This window comes from Puma concolor, chromosome B3, assembly GCF_028749965.1.
Source record: "Puma concolor isolate L17-30 chromosome B3, mPumCon1.1.hap2, whole genome shotgun sequence".
NCBI classification, from domain to species: domain Eukaryota; kingdom Metazoa; phylum Chordata; class Mammalia; order Carnivora; family Felidae; genus Puma; species Puma concolor.
Window position 1 is genome coordinate 51055161 of NC_141672.1, and position 17562 is coordinate 51072722.

Here is a 17562-nt window from a genome sequence, read left to right on the forward strand (position 1 = left end):
ACAAGGTGCATTTAGGAGTTAGCAAAGTGAAGTGAAATGAAGCAGGGTAGTTAACTATGAGCAGAGAAGTTGCCAAAACCAGGCAACAAGAATAAGATAGTAACTAGAACCAGGTGGGAATCAGTGTTGTCCAGAAACATAAAGCAGAAGTCTGAAAGATGGAGCAGTAGAGGAGGAGCACTCAAAGGGCATCCTGGGCTGCTTTGGGGCAAATCAGAGGGGTGTTGTGCTCCCCGACTTGGTGCTTACTCAGCTGGAGCATGGCCCACCTCACTGCAGAAATCTGGGTGTAAGGCCCTGTCATAGGAAGGTGTGCCTTCGAGCAGGGGCCAGGTAGTTCACGAGACGGGAGTGGGTAAGATTTCTCTTCTTTGAGAAAAGCGAACACTTGGTCGTGAGTGGGGAAACCACAGGAAGTGCAGACTGGAGCGCGCAGGCCCACCTAAGGATGGCACCTGCTGTTGTTCTGCCATCAGCCAGTCATGGCCACACGGGAAGCCTAGACCAGTCTGCCATTTTGGAGAAATCCGTACTGTCAGGAAAAGCATCCCGAGTGTTCAAGCACTGGTGACTAATTGAAATCACCAAAGTTTGCACCAAAGACGACATGATTACAGACTGGCTTATGCCCGTGAATTGCTTTCTCTGCCTTACAAGCACAGAAATTGTAATCTTGTGTTCTATAAAATACACCTATTAAGTAAGATGAGTTGGGTCCCCATCATTCAATCACTAAAATCTATTGTGGAATCTGCTGTGCTTTCGTAGAGTGAGGGGGCCACAGGCAGGGTAAAATTAAAATGGAATGTTTCAGTTCTGACCCTGTGCACATTCGTGTGTTTTCCATGGAGCGTAGGCCCCCTCCTACCATATTCAACCAGTAAAGCTTTATTGTTCTTATACTTGGGGCTTTATTTTTAGACAAGCCTGAATAAAAAAGGTGGGCGGGCTTGGAAAGGGGTAGGAAACTGCCACTCTAATTCTTTAATACATTGTTAAATGTTTACCATGCTAGACACTAAGCTAAGTGCTTACTGTGCTATTTAGGCTCCGTAAGGTCACCATTACCTTTAATTTGTAAGTGAACAGACAGGAACAGGGAGATTAAATAAGTTGCCAAGGTCACACAGCTGGTAAAGGTCAGAGACAAGTTCACTCCATCGTGTATTGTTTCCCTTCTACTCCCTTACTAAACAGTAATTTTTACTCCACACTTCAGAAGTTATACAGGATCATCTATCTAGAGCTGTGTTTTAAATTGAAGGTTGAGCTCATCAGTGGGTTAAAATAAATAGGTCACAGCAGAATAGAGAATTCTAAGGTGTTAAGTATTGTTGCATGATACTATTGTTTCAATCATGTGCCAGTCAGGAGTTGGCATGTTGTCAGAGCTGTCTCACTTGCTTTAGTGGATATCAGGCCAACACCCTACTCCTCCCAAAAGGACAATCACTAGCTTGATTTCTAACAGGAAGATTTATCTTGCCAAGCTCTGCCTATTGTACAACGGGATCATATGATATGTATTATTTTGCATCTGGTTCTTTCACACAACCTTGTTAATAACATTTATCCACATTATTCATTCATGTCCATTGTGTGGATATACACATTTTATTTGTCCATTCTAGTACTGATGAGAATTTGGGTAGTTTCTACTGTTTGTCTATTATGAATATTGCTATTATAAATATGCACATTCTAGTGTATGTCTTTTGATAGAGATATGTTTCTGTTGGATATATACATGGAAGTAGAACTTCCTAGTCATGAGATATACATTACAGTCAACAGAAATTTTCCAAAGTGATTAATCCAAAAGATACTTCCAGCATACTAGAGTGTCAGTTGCTTCACATCCTTGGAGCACAATGATTTTGTTTTGTTCCAGTGCCTAAGCCATCTAAGCAGTAGGTGCAGCAACTGTGCACTAAATATCTGTTCAAACAATGAATCTGAACTTACATGGCATTTAAAGCTGTGGCCTTGATTAAGATCATCTGTGAAGAGGGACACTTGGATGGCTGCCAGTTAAGTGACCAACTCCTGGTTTCAGTTCAGGTCATGACCTCACAGTTCAGGAGTATGAGCCCTGCCTCGGGATCCACGCTGACAGTGCAGAGCCTGATTGGGATTCTCTCTCTTTCTGCTGCTCTCTGGCCCTCTTTCTCTCAAAAAAAAAAAAAAAAAAAAAATCATCTGGAAAGGAATACAATTTTTTTTTAATGTTTATTTATTTTTGAGGGGGGGCGGGGAGATCATGAGCCAGGGAGAGGCAGAGAGAATCCCAAGCAGGCTCCATGCTGTCAGTGCAGAGCCTGACATGGAGATCGATCTCATGAACTGGGAGACGATGACCTGAGCCGAGACCAAGGGTCGGACACTTAACTGACTGAGCCATCCAGGCGTCCCCTAAAAATTCAATTAGATAACAGGGCTGATGAACAAACTTTGGGTGACTCCTACAGTTAGAGACCGGGCAGGAGAGAACAAGCAGAGGAGGAAAATGGGAGAGCATGAAGTTCTTCAAGAGTAAAGTAGGTTTCAAGGAGGGGGCAGTCCACTGTTTTTGAATGCTGCCAAGAGATTGTAAGATGGGGGCAGTGGCTGGGAAAGGAGTTAGATTTTTGGTCATTTCAAACCTGAGGGACTTAAACATTAAATCATTCACATTGAGGCCTCATATAGATAACCGGATATAGGAGTCCGGTGTTTAGAACCTGATATATAAGCCTGGTATTTGTGAGTGTAAATGTATTTGTGAAGGAGAGAATGTAAATGGAGAAGAGACGGTTCCAGCCCAGAGGCATTTCTACTTGCAAAGCGGAACAGAGGCAAACATTTACAAAACATGATACAGAGTCAAGTGTCTCACGAGGTAGGAGAGAGACTTGGAAAGTGTGTTGCCACTGAGGTAATGCCAACATTAACTGTGTTAAATGCTGAGGACAGTTTCAACAAAATGAGAACAGAAACTAACAATCACTGGATTTAATAACTACCAATTAATAACTACCTTAGTAAATATTCTTCTAAAACATCACTGTGAATGACTGCACAGAATCCCATTGTATGGCAGTAGCTAAATCTGCTCACCCAGTCTCATTGTTGGAATTCTTAGATTCTTCCCAAACCTCGACAATTATGGGTAATGTTGCCTTGACCACACTCTTAGATTTGAAATTGCTAGATGAAAAGAGTATGTATCTTCTCAAGGCTTTTGATATAGCTACCAAACTACTCTCTAGAAAGGTTTTATTAAATTCTATACCACCCCAAGGAAACACAGTAATTGCAAAAACTGCCTTTGCCATTTTGATCAGTGATATATGGGATCTTACAGTTGCATTTTTGTTATTAAGGTCCTGGGGCACCTGGCTGGCTCAGCTGGAGGAGCAGGTGACTCTTGATCTTGGGGTTGTGAGTTCCAGCCCCACCCTGGGTGTGTAGAGATTACAATCAATCAATCAATCAATCAATCAATCAACTTAAACTGTCCTGCATGTTTATTGCTCATTGGTCATATGCGAATAGCCTGCACATATCTCTTGCCCCAAATGTGAGTTGTTTATAGGGCAAACTGGTGACATATCCAGAAATCTGAAATGTTGGTGTAAAGTAAAAAAAAAAAAAAAAATGTAGATAAGCTTAAGGGTACCTGGGTGGCTCAGTCTGTTATAGTGGGACTCTTGGTTCGGCTCAGATCATGATCTCAGGGTTGGTGGGTTCCAGCCCCCCAGTGGGGTCCACGCTGACAGCACAGAGCCTGCTTGGGATTCTCTCCCTCCCTTTCTGCACTTCCCCCACTTGCTCTATCTCTCAAAATAAATAAATAAACTTTAAAAAATGTAGATAAGCTTAAACTGAATTACAGCTTGCCAGTATACTAGCTAAGTGACCTTGGTCAGGTAACTTCTCAGGTCCCATAGTCTTTGTGAAATGGTGATCAGGTCTACCTTGAAGTGTTGTGAACAATAACTTACATAAATACTGGAAATTACAACAATTATTATGACAGTTATTCTGCATAAGCAATTGCACCATGGCACAGGAATCTAAAAATGCAGTATGTAGAGTAATTGACTGATTTGAAGAAACTTAGAGGCTATTTGCGGCATTTCCACCATCCCACTCCAATTTCTGCCCCTCCTCCCGGGTGCTGGTAGTGTCACTATGGCAACGACCACGCGCTGCCGCTGCCGTAGGCTCCGTTCTCTGGCGGTTACCGAACTCCGCCACCACCCCACTCTCCGCAGACCAGCGACTGCACCGCGCGTCCCGACCACCTGGTCTCGGGTAAATCTCCCCTGGCTCGAAGGCCAGGAGCCACGGGGCAGGATGGCCAAGGCGGGAACCTCTTCGTCGCTGGAGGACTTGGACCTGAGCGGAGAAGAGGTCCAGCGGCTCACCTCCGCCTTCCAGGACCCGGAGTTCCGGCGAATGTTCTCCGAGTACGCAGAAGAGCTCACAGACCCCGAGAACCGGCGGCGCTACGAGGAGGAAATCACCGCGCTAGAGCGTGAACGTGGAGTGGATGTGCGGTTCGTACACCCGCAACCTGGCCACGTGCTGCGCACTAGCCTCGACGGGGCGCAGCGCTGCTTCGTGAACGTGTGCAGCAACGCACTGGTGGGCGCGCCCAGCAGCCAACCCGTCCCTGGGGGCGCGGCGACCGGCAGCCAGTGGTCCCTGCCCTACAGCCTGGCTCCCGGCCGCGAGTACGCGGGGGGCCGAGGCACCCGCTACACTGTCTACGACGTAGTCTTCCACCCAAACGCGCTCACGCTAGCACGGCGCCACGAGAGCTTCCGCCAGATGCTGGACACCACGGCCCTGGAGGCCATCGAGAAGCAGTTCGGCGTGAAGTTAGACCGCAGGAATGCCAAGACTCTGAAGATCAGGTACAAGGGGACTCCGGAGGCCGCCGTCCTGCGCACACCCCTGCCCGGGGGTGTCCCGGCCCGGCCCGAAGGGGAGCCGGAGAGCCCTCTCCCCGATTTCCCCTACCCCTACCGGTGCCCGGCGGTGGCCGGGAACTCTGTGGTCCCCCAGACCCAGGCGCCCTCCCCTCCGGAGGCGGTCCTGCAGCCCGCCCCCACAGAACCTCGCTACAGCGTGGTGCAGCGCCACCACGTGGACCTCCAGGATTACCGCTGTTCCCGGGATTCGGCCCCCAGTCCGGTGCCCCGGGAGCTGGTGGTCACCATCGAGCTGCCGCTGTTGCGCTCGGCCGAGCAGGCGGCGCTGGAGGTGACGGGAAAGCGGCTGTGCCTTGATTCAAGGAAGCCCGACTACCGGCTGCGGCTCTCGCTCCCGTACCCGGTGGACGACAGCCGCGGCAAGGCGCAGTTCAACAAGGCCCGGCGACAGCTGGTGGTCACGCTTCCCGTGGCACTACCCCCAGCGCGCCAGAAACCCACGGCGGAGCCGGAAGAGTCCGTCTACACACCCGGAACTGACGGCGCGGCGTGCCCTTCCGCTCGCGAGGGGGAGGTGGGCCCGGCAGGGGGTTGTGCCGGGATTGGCGGCCCGGAACCCAGGCTCCCTGGCGCTGCGGATTTACAGAGCACTAGTCCGGCCGCCGCTGTGGAGGAGCTTGTCTCCCAGCCCGAGGAGCGGGACTTGGACGGGCAAGCTGTGTGGACAACGGGCATCGAGGAGGAGCCGGCTTCCGTAGCAGGGAGCTCACCTGGGGACGGTGGAGGAGGCTCCCCTTGTACTTCATCTGGGGACCTTGACAGGGGGTCTTCTGCAGGAAGAGGGAGTGCGCGGGGAGATCTCAGTGTTGAGACGCGCGTGATCGGGGAAGGTGTTCCATCTGATCGAGCCATGGGTCGTCCCGGGACGGGCAGCAGGGAACCATTGTGTCCTCCTTTGCAGTGTAATCAGGATGAAGAATCCCTGACTCTGCTAATTCAAGTGCCTCGGATCCAACCGCAAAGCCTTCAAGGGGATGTGAGCCCCTTCCGGTACAAATTGTGCTTCTCCACCCAAGACTTAGTTTATTATTCTTTCTTTTTGCAATTCGCTCCAGAGAATAAATTGAATACCAAAGAACCTGTGGTTAGTATTTCTTCAAACAATGCAGTGATAGAACTGGCCAAATCTCCAGAATGCCATGGACATTGGAGAGAGTGGTATTATGGTTTAAACAAAGATTCTTTGGAGGTAACAGTTCTTTCTAGATTCTTAATATTTGAAATATTCCATCCCACTTTTAAACTTTACTATTAAAACTGGCCCTTGAACAACAGAAGTTGGAACTGCCTGGATCCACTTACAAGCAGATCTTTTTTGAAAAGCTTTAAGTGTATTTTGTTAAGGTTTTATTTTCAAGTGATCTCTATACCCCACCTGGGGCTCGAAATCACCACCAGAGATCAACATCAGGCTCCATTGACTGAGCCAGCCAGGTGCCCCTAAATGTATTTTCTTTTATGATTTTATTAATAACATTTTGTTTTCTCTAGTTTACATTATAAGGACATAGTATAAATGCAAAATATGTGTTAATGGACTGTTCATGTTATCAGTAAGGTTTCCAATCTGCAGTAGGCTATTAGTAGTTAAGCATTAGGGCAGTCAAAAGTTGTAGGTGGAGTTTTCAACCGTGGGATGGGGGGCGCCCCAACACCCCCACCCCGCCACCCTTGTTGAAGAATTAACTGAATAAATATTGTTAAACTGAACATCAAGATCAACTACACCTCTTATGGGCGGGTACTCTAGAACTTGGGGCTGAGCATTATCTAGTTAACTCAGGATACAGTTTTCATGAATAGTATGTTCTATTGTAGTTGCTACTACACTTTCAAGGTTATTGAGGTTCTTGAATTTCAGATTCTAACCCTTGAATTTGTTAAAAGCTAAAAAAAAATTACATGTAACAGATGAATACCTCAATGCAAACCACCAGTTGTTAACTTACGAGTTTAAAAAGTTCCTTAGAACTTCAAATTTTAGTTTTTTTTTTAAAAATTAATAGTACCAAAGTACTAATTCCCAGAAATAAAACTTGTTGCAGAGTATATATTGAAAATTAACTTGCTGGTCTTGGGCTTTAACTTGCCAGAAATTTTCACTTCTTCCTGTTATTTTCCTAGATATTTGCTAATAAGTTATATTTTATGAGGGGCATCTTCTGGGAGAAGTGGTTAATTTGAAACCATCCCAAAATAGTAAATAAGCCAGGACTAGGTAAAATACTTTGTGAAAATATAATATGAAATTGACTATCTGTTTATATCATCAGAAGGGGGACATTTAGGAAAGGGCAGTTGTTTCCTGTAATTGTTTTATTTCTTTACTTATTTTTAAAGTTTATTTAAGTAATCTCTACACCTAGCGTGGGCCTTGAACTCACAATCTGAGATCATGAGTCGTATGCCCTTCTGAATGAGCCAGCCAGGTGCCCCTGTAATTGTTTTAATAAATGTAAAAATAACTTAAAACTGGGAAGAAGGCTTTATGGATAAGCAGTTGAGAGAATACTAAAGAATATATTATAAACTAATTTTCTAGAAAGCTAACATTATTTTAGCAAGGAAATTAGACCAAAATGGGATTAGGGCAACTGTGTGTTACATCTTTGATGCCTGAAATAGATTTATAATTACTTCATTAGTCATCACATTTGCTAAGGCTGATGGAACCATAATACTCAATTATTCTTCTTTACACTTCACTGGACTAGGCTCTAAGTATTAAAGTGAAATTATTTTAAAATCACAAGAGTAATAGGTGGGTAGACATAGAATATATAATGATTACATTATATGCATTATATGGAAATAATTATAAAGAGACTGGATTGTGATGGTGACGGTCAGAATTGTTACTTTACACATAAGTACAATATTATTTATAAAAGCCTTAAATATCCACTGGAAATTTTCCTAGAGATATAGGACCACTAAATTGAATATCTTTTATTAGAGTAAAATCAGCCATTAGAATAAGGCAAGCTTATGCAAATCCTCTATATTTTAATCATAACCATTTCCATTATAAATATTACTTTTCCTTGGGTTTAGTAAAGACTAAAGTATTTGGTGTATTTTTGTGCAATTAATGTGTTTTTCCAGAGACAGGAACCTTAGAAATGCTTTTAATTGGGGAATGTTTCTATCATCAGTTATTCTGGAACTTAAAATAATAGGAATGAAATTACTCCAAATTTTTGGGTAAGATTTTTCTGTACCCAAGGTTCACTTTGGTAGGCGTTCACAAATGTAGATACTGTGTAAAATAAGGGAACTTGAAACTTGTCTCTTTCTGATTTTGCCCTCCTATTTGGACCAAATAATGAACTGTATTTATTTGGAAATTTGTTTTTATGTAAGTATTTTATTTCAGGCAACAATAAACTGATTTTATGAATTTTAAATATGTTTATCCCTTCAACACCCTAACTATATACCTATATTCATTTCACATGAATATGCACAAACTGCTTTGTGTTTGAGAGTCTGCTAAAAGTGATTTATGCATTTCCTAACAGTAGTTTGGAAATCTTTCCTATGTCTCTTGAAATCTGTTTCGTTCTTATAAATAGCTATATGCTAGTGTCACACTGGATTATCTCAATGTGTAAAATTAGAATCTACTTCTCAAGTAAAATATTATATTTGGCTGTTACCTGGCCAAGAACTAAAACACAAACTGGTCACACAAAATTTGAATAAATCCTGTCATGTATTTTTCTTAGCTGACTCATTAGGAAGTATTCTAAAATTAAATTACATTTTATAGCTGTGACTGCATTTATAGACCTAGTGGTGATGTTATTCTTATACAATATTGAGAAAAAAGAAATAAAAATATCATTTATAAGTAAGATTATCTCAGATTGTTAACAGAGACTTAGAAAAGGAACTAGGATTTTTTAAAGACTTTTCTTTTAGCGCCTTTGCCGTTATATGTATATACTCTTGCTACTCTTAACTACTCAATACTGTTTTCTTCTGCCAAAACAGCATAGGAGTAACATTAAACATTTAAAAGTATAATCCTGAACTGTGTTAAGAACTTTTACGAGCTGTTCTTAGATCAAATGTGTCAACAATAACTTATGAGGCAGAATTTTTTTTCTCTTATTTTAGGAAAAGCTGTTTGTCAATGAAGAAAATGTCAATGAGGTACTTGAAGAGGTCCTGAGCTCTCCATTTAAACAGACAATGTCCTTAACCCCACCATTAATTGAAGTTCTTCAGGTTACTGATAGTAAGATTCAGATTCACGCAAAGGTAAGGATTTGGTGGCCTTTGTAGAGTACTGATTTAGGACCAGGTTAAAGCCTGACCAGTACCTTAATTTTTGATTTCTTGATGTCATAACTTTAAATCAAATGTACATAGTATCTGGGAAGACTTAGGAGTAAAGACCTCTTTGTATGTATTTTACTGTGTGCCATGCACTTTGTGATTTATTTTCACACAGATCTCATTTCATCCCAAAGTAACTCTCCATTGAGGAATAGAGTGAGACTAACATTTAGGAAGTTTGAGTACCAGTCCAGGGACAAACAAGTCTTTTTGACTCTCAAACCGTGGGAAGGAGCTGTGTCATTCTGTTTGTTCGTTATTTCTAGTTGAACCATAAGTTTGGTTATTTTGTAAAATTAATTAGTTAATTATATTTTAGAAAGGGAGAGAGCGAACATGGGGGAGAGGGGCAAGGGAGAAAGCATCTTTTTTTTTTTTTTTTAAGTTTCTTTATTTTGAGAGAGATTGCATGCACATGCCTGCACAGTTGGGGGAGGGGCAGAGAGAGAGAGGAAGAGCCGGAATCCCAAGCAGGCACCACACTGTCAGTGTAGAGCCCAATGCGAGGCTTGATCTCACGAACTGTGAGATCATGACCTAAGCCCAAATCAAGAGTTGGATGCTCAACCGACTGAGCCACCCAGCTGTCCTGGGAGAGACAATCTTAAGCAGGCCGTCTGCTCAGGGTGGAGCCTGATGTGTGGCTTTATCCCATGACTCTAGGCTGTGGAATCATGACCTGAGCCCACGTTTAACCCACTGAGCCACCCACGTACCCCTAGTTTGGTTATTTTTAGTCTTCAATATTGGACACAGAGATAATTTAGTAACTAGCACAGTTAATTTATATATGAATGTGGGGAGGGAGTGGATCTAAAGAATCACAGAAATTCAAGAAAACTCAAGAAATTCAAGAATGACCTTATTAGAAAGACTACTAAAGGGTTGGTAGGCCAGGATTATTTTATCTTGAAGGAGATGAGGAGTCACTGGAAGGAATTAATCAAGAATTAATGCCAGGTTTGCATTGTCTGCATTATTAAAAAATAACTGGCAGCATTCGGAAGATGACTTTGAGGGGGAAGCCTGGAAATCCGCAGTTCTGCAAGGGTTGTTCCCTCACAATTAAAAAAAAAAATCTATACCCAGAGAGTACTACAATTTAATTTTCTATTTGTTTCAAAGAATTCTTAATTTATTGTTTCTCTTGACCTAGTTGCAAGAATGTAGTAACTCTGAGCAGCTTCATGAAAAGGAAGAAAAAGTCAATGAAGGAAGTCCTGTAACTGAAAAAGAAAATATAGAACATCCTACCGCCTCAACAACTGATTCTGATTCATCTGTGGCAGTTAAAGTACTAGAAACAGACGGTTGTGGTTCAGTTGTACGCTTGCAACAAGAGTCTCTTGATGTTTCTCACATGCTATTTGGAAAGTCTCAGCAACCTGAGTCAAAAATGGAACCTGAATTTATAAAAGAAGAAAGTCCCGTTTACTCAAATGAGGAAAAAGATAATTTAAAAGAACCAGTGATAACAGAAGAGAAAGAATTACATGGAGACCATCAATCATTACTAAACAAAACAACAGTTCACAATTTACCTGGTCTTGACAACATAAAAGAGACCAATATGCAGGATGGTAGTGTGCAGTTTATTAAAGATCATGTGACTCAATGTGCATTCAGTTTTCATAATTCTTTGCTGTATGACTTGGATTAATTCTATATAATTTTAGAATTTAAAAGTTAAGAGTAAAGTTTTTTGGACTTAGATTATTTTTCTGTTAACTATTATTGTAAAACAAAGTACTTAAGAAAGTATAAAATTAAAATTTTCAATTTTGATTCTAATGGGGAAACTGGCCATATTTTTTGCATGTATAATTTATACAGAGTTTCCTTAATTATGGTGATTTTTGTGATTCCTCTGATAGATGTGTACTTTTTCTAATGGAGGGTTATTAAACATATAGTTTTAATACAACCTGTATATATTTGCTTCTGTTTGTTTTTGGCTTCTTTTCTTTACCATAATTTTAATAAAGTTTTAAAGTAAATATTCACTAAGTTGTGTCTGTTAAAAAATTCTCAAGAATGCAATTAACTGGAAATTAATCAGTATGTGTGTGTGGTGGGATAGAATCTCAAAACTATGCATTTAGAAGTTTCACTAAATAGAACATATTTATGTTTGAAACAGAGATTCTTAGAAGTTTACCAACCAATATTAACGATCCAAACAATTACAATACAAATACACTGAATGAAATTTAGTATTTTTGCTTCAACTCTGTATTTTACTCTTCTCATGTCTGTCACACACAAAATACAGGTGATATAGTGATACTTTTGAAAACTGAACTTCTTAAAAGGTGTTTTTGGAAGTTACTATTGCAGTATTAAGACATTTCTTGGTCTTACAGAATACATTTATGAATATTTTTAAAAGCTTTTAGGTAATCCCTACACCCAAACGTGGGGCTTGAATTGATAACCCCGATATTGAGAGTCACATACTCCAACTGATGCAGCCAACCAGCCAGCCTACATTTACTAATATTAGAATAATAAAAAATCTGGGAATTTGTTCCCATAAGAAAACTGTCTTTGCTGTATTACGTGGAAACAAAACAGCCAGTGGTTTCTAGTTAGTTTTTCTTGCAATATCTCAAAAAGGGTAGCAGATAATGTATCTTAAATTATTAGTTTTGTGGAATAATATTTTTATTGGAGGCCAGGAGAAAATCCGAATAAATTTTTTCTCACAAAAATTTTTAATACAGCATGAATGTAGAAAGGATTTGTTGATCTAATTGCTGACACCAAGGCCATGAGCTGATTTATCTATGTTTCAAAAAAAGATACTAATTCAAAGGTCTGGCCCTACCTTAGTCCTGGAAATTACCTAATCTCTTTAGTCCTTTGAACTAGGGAAAGTCAGATCAGAGCACCAAAAGGTAGTACAAAACCTGGCAATTCATCCTGATTTTTATTTATAACCCCTCTAAAATCTGGAACCAGATTGGACTATGAGGGTAATATAAAGGTAGCACATAAAGTAAGAGAACTATTTGGTCCACCTAAAATGACCGTACACATTTTTCCACCATAATGACTTAATTTGATGAAATCATTTCAAAACTGTCCATTTAATACATAATTTCCCTGGGGTTGAAATGATGTCATATCTACACAGAAATTAATCTTTGAGTAATTTCTGGTTGAATGCAATTATATACTGTTAAGAGAAACTTTGACATTAAATATAGAATAAATTTTAAGCCTGTTTCCTATTATTGTGTGTGCCTTTTTAAAAAGTATGATTTCAGTTAAAGCCGGCACTAGAACATGTTTCACTGTAGCATGACTGAACTTTATCATTGCTGGTTCTCGAAAACAATTTAGGCTGTATTTCACTTACAAGGCAGCTTTTTATTGTTCATTGGCTATGCTTGGCTAATTTGAAAGCCAGTTTCTTCCAAAGGGAATGCATTGTCAAGAGTGGGGTTTTCTTTAATTCAAATTCAGTTGTATGATGTACAAAGGGTTCATACGAAGATATAATGCAAACTATAAAACTTCTAGAATGCCTTTACTGAATTTTGGTGTAAAGAGTAAACAAAATTTCTTCTACAAAATGATTAGGAACTTTTTTATGCAAAAATGAGTTATTTTATTTTGGCAGCACTAAAAGAAAAAAAAAACCCACTGTATTTCTACATTGAGGTGAAAACAGTGTTTCAACTTTCTTATCAAATACATTCCAAAAGAAAGTGTGTTCTATGAAGGTTCCAAAGCACAGGCAAATCTTAACACAATAATACAGGAATCTGTAATACTGAAAATGTCTGTTCTGATAGGGTGTTTAACAAACATAACTTTTGAATTATAAAATCAGCAAAGCAAACCCTTCCTAGTAACCGTGTCGAGTGAAATTGGGCTTGCTCCATTAATACTCTAATGATTCTATTGTAATACTTTTTACTGTTATGACAATTTTAAATAAAGTTTGCTGTACTTAAAATAAGTTTTGAAAGTGGAAAAGTGTACAAAGTTCCAGATAAAAAGATTAAGAGATGCAATTTAAATAAAATTTCTCTTTTCTTTTACCGGTTAACAATGATTACCTTTAGCTGATACAGATTGAACTTTAAAACCCAACTCCTGAAATGAAAACTTCTGTTTAAATTTTTGTCAGACAGAGAAGGAAAAGATTACTATATTTGGACATCTTTTACAAGAATTGTTTTTTTGTTTTTGTTTTTTTGTATTAAAGCAGAAACCAGTTCCTAAACCCTTTTTATTCAATTGTTTATCCTGTTTGGACAAATATCAAAAATAGAAGACTGTCACTTTTGCTTTTGTAATTGTGATTTTTCACTGCAGTCTTCTATAACTTTTACAGAGTTCATGGTCCCTAATATCTCCCCACCCTCCATTTTTCCTAGGTGGGGAAATGGCTGCCACAAACTTCTCACTGATAGTTAGAGTGTCTGGAAACAAGTACTGTTTGTTATTGTTTAAGAGTGACTCAATTTGGGCACTCTGGGTGGATGGTCTACAGGTTTTCTTGTGGTGCATACCACAGTCTCCAGCATGAAATATCCTAGGAACTTGAGGAACCAGCACTTTCCAGAATTTTGGAAGACAGGATACAGTTAAATATTGAAGAGTCCAGTCCCAGTTATAATCATCGTAAGTACAGAAAGTGTCTGTGCACTCAATCAACTTCTGATACGCATCCCGGGTCAAGGCTAGACCCATATTGTGCTCTGTGGATTTCCAAGTTTTCACGTCTACCTTGTCAGCAATGCCATGGAAACTGCGACTGGCCGTATAGGTCCCCAGGGAGAGAACATCACACTCAGGACACTCTTGCTGCTTTAACTTCCACATCTTTTTGAAGACATGGTAAAAGTCTGGGGCTAAGTAGTGATCCTCCTCTAGGAAAAGTATGAGGCCAGCATAGTCTCGAAGAACTTTGACCCTTTCCCATACAAAATGCAGCTTCCACCACCAATGGTGTTTGGTTTGGGAGAACTTGGCCTCTCTATAATGGCCAAAGGAGTCGGGATACTCAGCATTAATGCATCCCATCTTCAAAGCTGCATTCTTCTCCAGGTCTCGGGGGCAATCTCTGGGGTCGCTGCCTGGAAACTCGTTGGGGTACAACTGAATGCTGAAAGGAAAGAACACCTGCAGAACCGGACAGAAATCCACCCCAGCAATCAGTTGATTGATTTCTGTCGACCAGAAGTCATGGCTAAAGATGACGAGGACGCTGTCGATGCCCTGGGCTTTCCGGAGGGAGTCCAGCAGCAGTCTGAGGTAATCGGGCCGGTTATGCACCTGGACCACCAGCACCAGCTCTCGAGGGGTCCAGGAGCCGGCCTTATCTACATTCCTCAGCGTCTGGTCGAAGTTCAGCTGGTACACCAGGGACCTGTACCGCAGCGTCAGGTTGTCCGCCTCGGGCTGCGGGGCCGCGGGGACCAGCGGAGCCGCCGACTCGTTGGAGACCCGGCGGATGCCCACGGACACAGCCGAATGGTCCCCGCCCCGGCCGCCCGCACCTCGCGCGGGCTCGGCGTCCAGCAGCGGCGGGGCGAGGGCCTCGTTTTTCCTTTGTCGCCCATTGCTGCTCCAGAGGACGAAGCCGCAGGCGGCCACCACGAGCGTCAGGATCAGCACCTTCCGCTTGTAGATGCGGAACCTCATGGTCTCCAGGGCCGGGAGCGCTGGCGGGCGGGCGCGAAAAGGAGCTAGCGGCTTCTGCACAGAAGGGGCGGGCGGGTGGCGGCCGTCGCCTTGGCCTGAGGCAGTCGGAACTGGACCCCGCGGCTGCCCTAGCTAACTCATCCCGGGCCCCGGGGGTCCTGGGGCCCGAAGGGTCTCAGCTCCCCCGCGCCGCCCGGGCTCCACACATCCTCGCCTGGCAGCTGCAGCTCGGGCAGCGGCCCCGCGGCTAGGAGCCGCGGCTCGGCATCGCCTCGGTCCTCTCCATTCAGCAAGGGTCCCGGAAGAAGCCCCGCAGCGGCCCCACCGCACTCCCGTTTGGTTACCTGCGCCTCCAGCGGCCCTGCGTCCTCTGCGCTCTCATCCTTACACGGGCCCTACACCGCCAAGACCGAGCGACGCAGCCTCGCCCCACTCCGGCGGCGACCGTTCTGACAACCCGCGACTGGCCCGCGGAGCGCCGCGGCCCTCCGGCCCACACCCCTCCGGCCCGCCCCTTGGGCCCCTGGTTGGAGCTTCCCGGACGCGTCGGGGACGCCAGGCCGCCGCTGCCTGCTGCCTATTGGCCTTTAGTACTGTCGCTCACGCACAGTTCCTGCTTCCGCCTCGTTCCTCCCTTTCCTGTTAGGCGCGAGCGAGGCGAGGCGAGGCGAGGATCGCGGACGCCGAATTTGCCGGTGAGCTAAGACGGTAGTGTACCGTCTCAGCAGGAGCCTCCAGTGCTGGGAACCCGGGGATGGACGAGGCCCTTGTGGAAACTGGAGGGCGAGACCCGCTGCCTGGTTTGCTAGAGCTAAAGAACTGGCTTCTCCCTTTGGAAAGGGTCTCAGGAATGGCGGCTAGTGGGCCGGGAGGCACATATTAAGGACACGTCAGCCTTCAGGGCTGCTCTGACGGGTGGCTGTGCTTCTGAGAGGAAAAGTGAAACCAGACTGATTTGGTTCCCGGAGAAGGAGCGTAGGCGGGCCGTAGCCGTAGCCACTGTATCGCGCGCTGAACCGGGAATGCCCGAGCGCTAGAACGTGGGGGAAGAGGGTGCGAGGAAGAGCCGGAGGCTCTAGCTTTGGCCCTCTCTGCGAAAGAAAATTAGATAGACACCACTTCTTTTCTTTTGGGGTAGCCACAGTAAATTAAACTCCAAAGGAACTCGCTTTGTACGGGGAAACTGGCTCCTGAGCCCCCTGTGCTGCTGCATTGCATGCTAATTTTTATTGAGGCTCATTCTATACATGCTCTGATAATTTAAGCATTCCAAAAGGTGTGCACTTTTCTGTGTAATTTATTCTTATATGAAATGAGTACTTGGTGGGTCTATACCTTAGTGATACATGTAATGCTGTAATGTTTTCCTGAATTTTTAAAACGTTTTATTCAAAATGTTTAACGTCTGCCACTGTAATTTTAAATGTTTTACCAGTTTGAATCGTGCTGACAGCCCTGCTGCAAAGATGGTCAATGTTCCGAAAACCCGAAGGACTTTCTGTAAGAAGTGTGGAAAGCATCAGCCTCACAAAGTGACCCAGTATAAGAAGGGCAAGGATTCCCTGTATGCCCAGGGAAAGAGGCGCTACGATCGGAAGCAGAGTGGCTATGGTGGGCAGACGAAGCCAATTTTCCGGAAGAAGGCTAAAACCACAAAGAAGATTGTGCTGAGGCTTGAATGTGTCGAACCTAACTGCAGGTCCAAGAGGATGCTGGCCATTAAAAGATGCAAGCATTTTGAACTGGGAGGAGATAAGAAGAGAAAGGGCCAAGTGATCCAGTTCTAAGCTTTGGGATTCTTCTTTTCGTTGACGCTTGTAGCAACGTTATCTGTATGAAAATAAATGCAGTAATATTTTTGCTCAAATATTCTGTTTTTTGAAATACAAATAGAATGACATATTTAATGTGATTCAAAATTAAGGAAATAACAGCAAATTTGTTGAACTAAGATTTATCCTCTTCTCAAATTTATTTAAATTTAGTTTCATAAGAATTGGAATATTGTTTATGTGTCTCTCACACACACACATATAAAAAGACAGGAGTACCACATCCAACTTTACAACTAGGTTATGGAACTCTATCAGGGAAAAAAACTCAGACCTTCTTTACCTTTTCTGGTCAATTTCAAATATGTTAGGCAAATTCATAATCATGATTGAAGAGCTCCTGGGAAAAGTCAAATCAGATTTTCAAAAAAAGTAAATGAGGAGGGTAAATTAAGCCTGTGTATAGCAGACTCAGTGGGGCAGAGTATCAAAGATGAGGGATAAAAAGAGCCGACTTTTTGCAAATTAGTGTCCAGTAAGGACCACTAGTCATATAGATATTTAAATTAAAAAGCAGTTCCTCAGTTAACACTAGCAGCTACATTTAGTGCTCAATAGCCACATGTGCTGAGTGACTACTCTATTGGACAACAAAGATACAGAACATTTCCATTACGGTTTTTTTGGATGGCATGGTTTTTAGACTGGTCCTGAATGTAAGGCAGGAGTTAAAAACTGACTTCTAACTGCAAAATGTTCTGAAGCTAGTGAAGAACCATGAGTCCATAATAGCATGGACTGCTTTTTGA

General features: G+C 42.8%; 3 protein-coding genes and 1 long non-coding RNA gene across 5 annotated transcripts; 2 read left to right on the forward strand and 2 right to left on the reverse strand.

The window, feature by feature from the left end:
• Nucleotides 1–1055: 1055 nt before the first annotated feature.
• On the reverse strand, nt 1056–4491 carry LOC147579978 (uncharacterized). The gene is made up of 2 exons (XR_015252393.1): nt 4410–4491; nt 1056–2168 (listed from the first exon to the last, which is right to left on the reverse strand). It is a non-coding gene; the product is annotated as an uncharacterized LOC147579978 (long non-coding RNA).
• DNAAF2 (dynein axonemal assembly factor 2) lies at nt 4283–11326 on the forward strand. 2 transcript variants are annotated; one of them, XM_025919833.2, is made up of 3 exons: nt 4283–6168; nt 9102–9245; nt 10480–11326. In XM_025919833.2, exons 1-3 carry the CDS (start codon nt 4339–4341, stop codon nt 10981–10983), a joined length of 2478 nt encoding a protein of 825 aa, XP_025775618.2. In that variant the 5' UTR covers nt 4283–4338; the 3' UTR covers nt 10984–11326. The 2 variants fall into 2 exon arrangements, with proteins under 2 accessions (XP_025775618.2, XP_086565952.1); XM_086709826.1 differs by having other exon boundaries at nt 4915–6063.
• On the reverse strand, nt 10895–15514 carry MGAT2 (alpha-1,6-mannosyl-glycoprotein 2-beta-N-acetylglucosaminyltransferase). Its single transcript, XM_086709825.1, has 2 exons — nt 15326–15514; nt 10895–15035 (listed from the first exon to the last, which is right to left on the reverse strand). The coding sequence occupies exon 2, from the start codon at nt 14979–14981 to the stop codon at nt 13641–13643; it is 1341 nt and encodes a 446-aa protein (XP_086565951.1). The 5' UTR covers nt 14982–15035; nt 15326–15514; the 3' UTR covers nt 10895–13640.
• A 62-nt stretch (nt 15515–15576) lies between these two features.
• Nucleotides 15577–16848, forward strand: RPL36AL (ribosomal protein L36a like). Its single transcript, XM_025918794.2, has 2 exons — nt 15577–15676; nt 16417–16848. Exon 2 carries the CDS (start codon nt 16448–16450, stop codon nt 16766–16768), a length of 321 nt encoding a protein of 106 aa, XP_025774579.1. The 5' UTR covers nt 15577–15676; nt 16417–16447; the 3' UTR covers nt 16769–16848.
• The last annotated feature ends 714 nt before the right edge of the window (nt 16849–17562 follow it).

What these genes read in the sequence shown, in the direction of transcription:
- DNAAF2 (XM_025919833.2), top strand. Translation starts at nt 4,339, where the DNA reads ATGGCCAAGGCGGGAACCTCTTCGTCGCTGGAGGACTTGGACCTGAGC. An exon ending in TAAACAAAGATTCTTTGGAG is followed by an intron (nt 6,169 to 9,101) that starts GTAACAGTTCTT and finishes CTCTTATTTTAG; the next exon opens with GAAAAGCTGTTTGTCAATGA. An exon ending in AGATTCAGATTCACGCAAAG is followed by an intron (nt 9,246 to 10,479) that starts GTAAGGATTTGG and finishes CTCTTGACCTAG; the next exon opens with TTGCAAGAATGTAGTAACTC.
- MGAT2 (XM_086709825.1), bottom strand. Translation starts at nt 14,981, where the DNA reads ATGAGGTTCCGCATCTACAAGCGGAAGGTGCTGATCCTGACGCTCGTG.
- RPL36AL (XM_025918794.2), top strand. Translation starts at nt 16,448, where the DNA reads ATGGTCAATGTTCCGAAAACCCGAAGGACTTTCTGTAAGAAGTGTGGA.